Genomic DNA, 3,800 nt, shown 5'->3' on the forward strand with positions numbered 1-3,800 from the left:
GACACTCGTGTCCCCACGCGACACCCGTGTGCCCAGGCGCTGCGCCTGGTGCTGCACAGCCTGGACCTGCACGCCAACTGCCACCAGCGCTCGGTGACGCCGCTGCTCGCCGTCAGCGCCGACTTCTACGTGCGCGTCTTCGTGCGCGTGCACGCCGGCCAGGCCGCGGCCAAGGCCTCGGCCAGGTGAGGGGCGCCGGCCGGGCGCGGGGACGCGGTGACACCCCCGGTGACGCCCCCTTGGTGACACCGGCCCCGTCCCCCTCTCCAGTAAGCAGGCGCTGGTTTATCACTGCGTGGGCTGCGGGACCCACCACCTGCAGCGCCTCGGCAAGGCCACCAGCCACGGGGACAGGTGTGGCGGGGTCTGGGGGTGGCCTTGGAGTCCCCCCGTCCCTTCTCACTGACACCCCCCTCATCATTTGTCCCCCCGTTTTTCGTCTGCAGCTTCAAGTACGGGGTGGCCACGGGGCCACCCGTGGGCCCCACGTGCGAGTTCTGCCAGCAGCGGCACCAGGTGGGTCCGTGTCCCCCCTGTCCCCGCTGTGTGTCCCCCTGCACCGCTGCTGACCCCCCCGTGTCACCCGCAGCTGGGGGGTCCCATGTGGGCAGAGCCCCTGCACGACGTGGCCTTCGTGCGGCGGGTGCTGGCGGCGCTGGACAGGAGCCCCGGGCGCTTCGGCACGGAGCAGCGCATGCGCGGGGTGCTCAGCGTCATCACCGAGGTGACACACGGGGTGGCTGCAGCGTCCCGGGGCACGGGCGGCTCCGGGAGCCCGGAGCGGGGCTGGCGCCGGCATCCCGGGGATGGGGACAGGGRCAGCTCCKGYATCCYGRGGATGGGGMTGRCKCYGGCATCCCGGGGATGGGGACAGGGACAGCTCCTGCATCCTGGGGATGGGGCTGGCTCCGGCATCCYGGGGATGGGGACAGGGACAGCTCCKGYATCCYGGGGATGGGGCTGGCKCCGGCATCCYGGGGATGGGGACAGGGRCAGCTCCGGTATCCCGGRGATGGGGATGACTCTGGCATCCCGAAGAGGGGGACAGGGACAGCTCCGGCATCCCAGGATGGGGACGGGGACATCCCCAGGACTTGGGGATGCCTCTGGCACCCCAGGGACAGGGGCAGCTCCGGCATCCCGGGGATGGGGACAGGGACAGCTCCTGCATCCTGAGGATGGGGCTGGCGCCGGCATCCCGGGGATGGGGACAGGGGCAGCTCCTGCATCCTGGGGCCAGCTCCATCATCCCGGCTCCGGACGCATCCGGAGCCGCTGACCCCGCGTCCCCTCCGCGCGGCAGGAGCTCAGCGACGTGCCCCTCTACTACACCCTGGACGGGCTCAGCAGCACCCTGCACTGCAACACGCCGTCCCTGCTGCAGCTCAGGTGCGGCCCCCCGCGTCCCCCCGTGTCCCCTCTGTGTCCCCCCGTGTCCCCACGCCGCCCTGTGCCCCAGGTCCGCGCTGCTCCACGCCGGCTACCGCGTCTCGCTGTCCCACGCGTGCAAGAACGCCGTCAAGACGGACGCGCCGCCCGCGGCGCTGTGGGACATCATGCGCTGCTGGGTGAGGGGCCGAGGGGCCGGCGGCGGCCCCGGGACGTCGCTTGATGTCCCCCCTGTCCCCCGGGACGTCACTTGATGTCCCCTCTGTCCCCCGTGCAGGCCAAGCTCCACCCGGTGAAGCGCGAGCGGCTGGCGGAGGGCAGCCCGGCCGCCCGCATCCTGGCTGTGGAGCCCACGTAAGGGCCCCGCTCTGTCCCCGGGGCGGCCGGGGGGCCCCAGTGACCCCCCTGACCCCAGAGGTGGCCGGGGGGGCCCCCAGTGACCCCCCCGTCCCCCCTGCAGCCTGCAGGCCTCCTTCGCGCTGCGCGACGACGCCAACCCCAGCTCCCGCAAGAAGGGCCTCAAGCGCTTCCCCGAGAACCCCGAGGCCTTTTGGGGGCCCAAGGCCAGGGCCAAGCCTGGGTAAGGGCGACGGATTCTCCGCTGTCTCGTACCGGGGTTGAGCTCCCAGCTCCAACACCCCCAGCAGGGAGAGCCGGGAGCTTCCCGCTGCCCTTCCCAAGGGGTGGAGAAGGAGCTCCCCCTCCAGGGGAATCCTGGGGAGGGGGGTTCCTCATGCCTCCTTCAGGGCACCCCCCCTCACCCCCTCCCCCCCCCAGCGGGGGCATCTCCCCATCCCTGCAGGAGAAGCGGCAGCGGCACCAGAACAAGCGGACGGAGCGGCCGGACGACGGCAGCACCCTCAGGAACTTCCCCTGCAAACGCTTCAAGGAGGTGGGTGCCGGAGCTCCGGGGGGGCCGGGCTGCTCCGAGGGGCTCCRGGGCCCCCCCGGCTCAGCCGCGTCCCCCCCGTCCACAGGGAAGCTGCTCCCTGGGCTCCCGGTGCCGCTACTCGCACGAGGCAGCGGCTCCCAGCCCCGACGGCGCCTCCTGCTCCCAGTAAAAGCTCCCGGAACCGGGTCCCGTGTTTGTTTATTGTTACGGTGCTGGGGCCGGGGCCGAGCCGAGGCAGCCGTCACCGGCCCGCGGGGCCGCCCGCAGCCTCCCCGTACTCCACGGTGGCCACAAAGGTCCGGATCTCCATGGGCTGCAGGGTGACGCGGCGGGGATCGAGCTTCGGGGGCGGCCGCGGCGGCGCCGGACCTGGGACATGAGCGGGGACACAGGGACACGAGTGGGAATGGGGACACGGGGACATGAGTGGGAATGGGGACATGGGGATGGGGACACGGGGACACGAGTGGGGATGGGGACATGGGGACATGGGGATGGGGACACAGACATGGGGACACAACGGGGGACACGGGGACGTCCCCTCGCCGCCCCTGTCTACCTGTGTCCGGGGTCCACACGAGGCGCCTCACGGCCTCGCGCCGCTCGTCGGCCGCCAGGTTCATCTCCTGCAGCGCCGTGATGGTGAAGGCGGAGAAGAGGTCCTGGAAAAGGGACAAAGTGACAGGGAGAGGAGACCCTGGAAAGGGACCAAGTGGCATCAGTGGCCGCCTCCTTCCYGGCCGGAGCGCCACGATGGGGGGAATCGCGGGAGGTTTGGGGGGGTCAGAGCCACCCTTTTGGGAGCTCTTCGGCACCCCAGGAGGGGAGGGAGATGGGGGACAAGTGCAGGGAACAGACTGGGGATGGGGGGACACAGATGGGACACAGGTGGCAATGAGGGACGTGGATGGGAGACAAACCGTGACGAGGTACACAAATGACAATAGAGGGATACACATGGAGAGAGGGGGACACAGGGATGAGGGACACCGAGACATGGGGACAAGCAGGGGACAGAAATGGTGACAGGGGACACACGGTGCCGGTGCTCACCAGCAGGTCCAGGGTGACGGGCTGGGAGCCGTTGAGGCTCTCGCCCTTCTCCAGGAGGTGCTCGAGCCGCAGCACGACCGTGTCCCCGTCGCCGTCGCCGGGCGCCAGCGTCAGCAGGTGCACGTTGGGCGGCAGCTCCCGCCGCAGCGCCGAGAACTGCACGGGGACCTCAGCGGGGCAGCCCCGGCCACCGTGTCCCCGTGTCCCCACGGCGTGTCCCCCTGTCCCTGCCGCGTCCCCTTGTCCTGGCCGCATCCCCTTGTCCCTGCGCTGTCCCCGCCACGTCCCCCGTACCCCCGCTGTCCCCTTGTCCCCGCTGCGTCCCCCTTATCCCCACCACGTCCCCCTAACCCCACGCCGTCCCCGTCCCAGCCATGTCGCCTTCTCCCTGCCACATCCCCTCATCCCTGCACCGTCCCCCTGTCCCCACGCCATCCCCTCATCCCTGCGCCGTCCCCCTGTCCCC

At 71.3% G+C, this 3,800-nt stretch overlaps 2 protein-coding genes across 2 annotated transcripts in view; one reads left to right on the forward strand and one right to left on the reverse strand.

Annotated features, from left to right (window-relative positions):
• Nucleotides 1-2,460, forward strand: part of TRMT1 (tRNA methyltransferase 1) — a gene marked incomplete at its 5' end in the record, with an annotated part of 5,115 nt that extends 2,655 nt beyond the window's left edge. Inside the window, 10 exons of the mRNA XM_026051249.1 lie at nucleotides 37-185; nucleotides 271-354; nucleotides 447-516; nucleotides 590-724; nucleotides 1,304-1,389; nucleotides 1,460-1,568; nucleotides 1,667-1,743; nucleotides 1,850-1,969; nucleotides 2,167-2,281; nucleotides 2,367-2,460. Coding sequence (XP_025907034.1) covers nucleotides 37-185; nucleotides 271-354; nucleotides 447-516; nucleotides 590-724; nucleotides 1,304-1,389; nucleotides 1,460-1,568; nucleotides 1,667-1,743; nucleotides 1,850-1,969; nucleotides 2,167-2,281; nucleotides 2,367-2,450 — 1,029 coding nt within the window. The remainder of the gene's footprint in view (nucleotides 1-36; nucleotides 186-270; nucleotides 355-446; nucleotides 517-589; nucleotides 725-1,303; nucleotides 1,390-1,459; nucleotides 1,569-1,666; nucleotides 1,744-1,849; nucleotides 1,970-2,166; nucleotides 2,282-2,366) is intronic.
• Nucleotides 2,461-2,522: 62 nt separating this feature from the next.
• The window catches only part of MAN2B1 (mannosidase alpha class 2B member 1), a 9,413-nt gene continuing 8,135 nt past the window's right edge, over nucleotides 2,523-3,800 (reverse strand). Inside the window, exons 18-20 of the mRNA XM_026051244.1 lie at nucleotides 3,335-3,490; nucleotides 2,841-2,943; nucleotides 2,523-2,650 (exon numbers count right to left, since the gene is read on the reverse strand). Coding sequence (XP_025907029.1) covers nucleotides 2,523-2,650; nucleotides 2,841-2,943; nucleotides 3,335-3,490 — 387 coding nt within the window. The remainder of the gene's footprint in view (nucleotides 2,651-2,840; nucleotides 2,944-3,334; nucleotides 3,491-3,800) is intronic.

This window comes from Nothoprocta perdicaria, unplaced genomic scaffold (assembly GCF_003342845.1).
Source record: "Nothoprocta perdicaria isolate Ctin4 unplaced genomic scaffold, notPer1 scaffold_739, whole genome shotgun sequence".
NCBI classification, from domain to species: domain Eukaryota; kingdom Metazoa; phylum Chordata; class Aves; order Tinamiformes; family Tinamidae; genus Nothoprocta; species Nothoprocta perdicaria.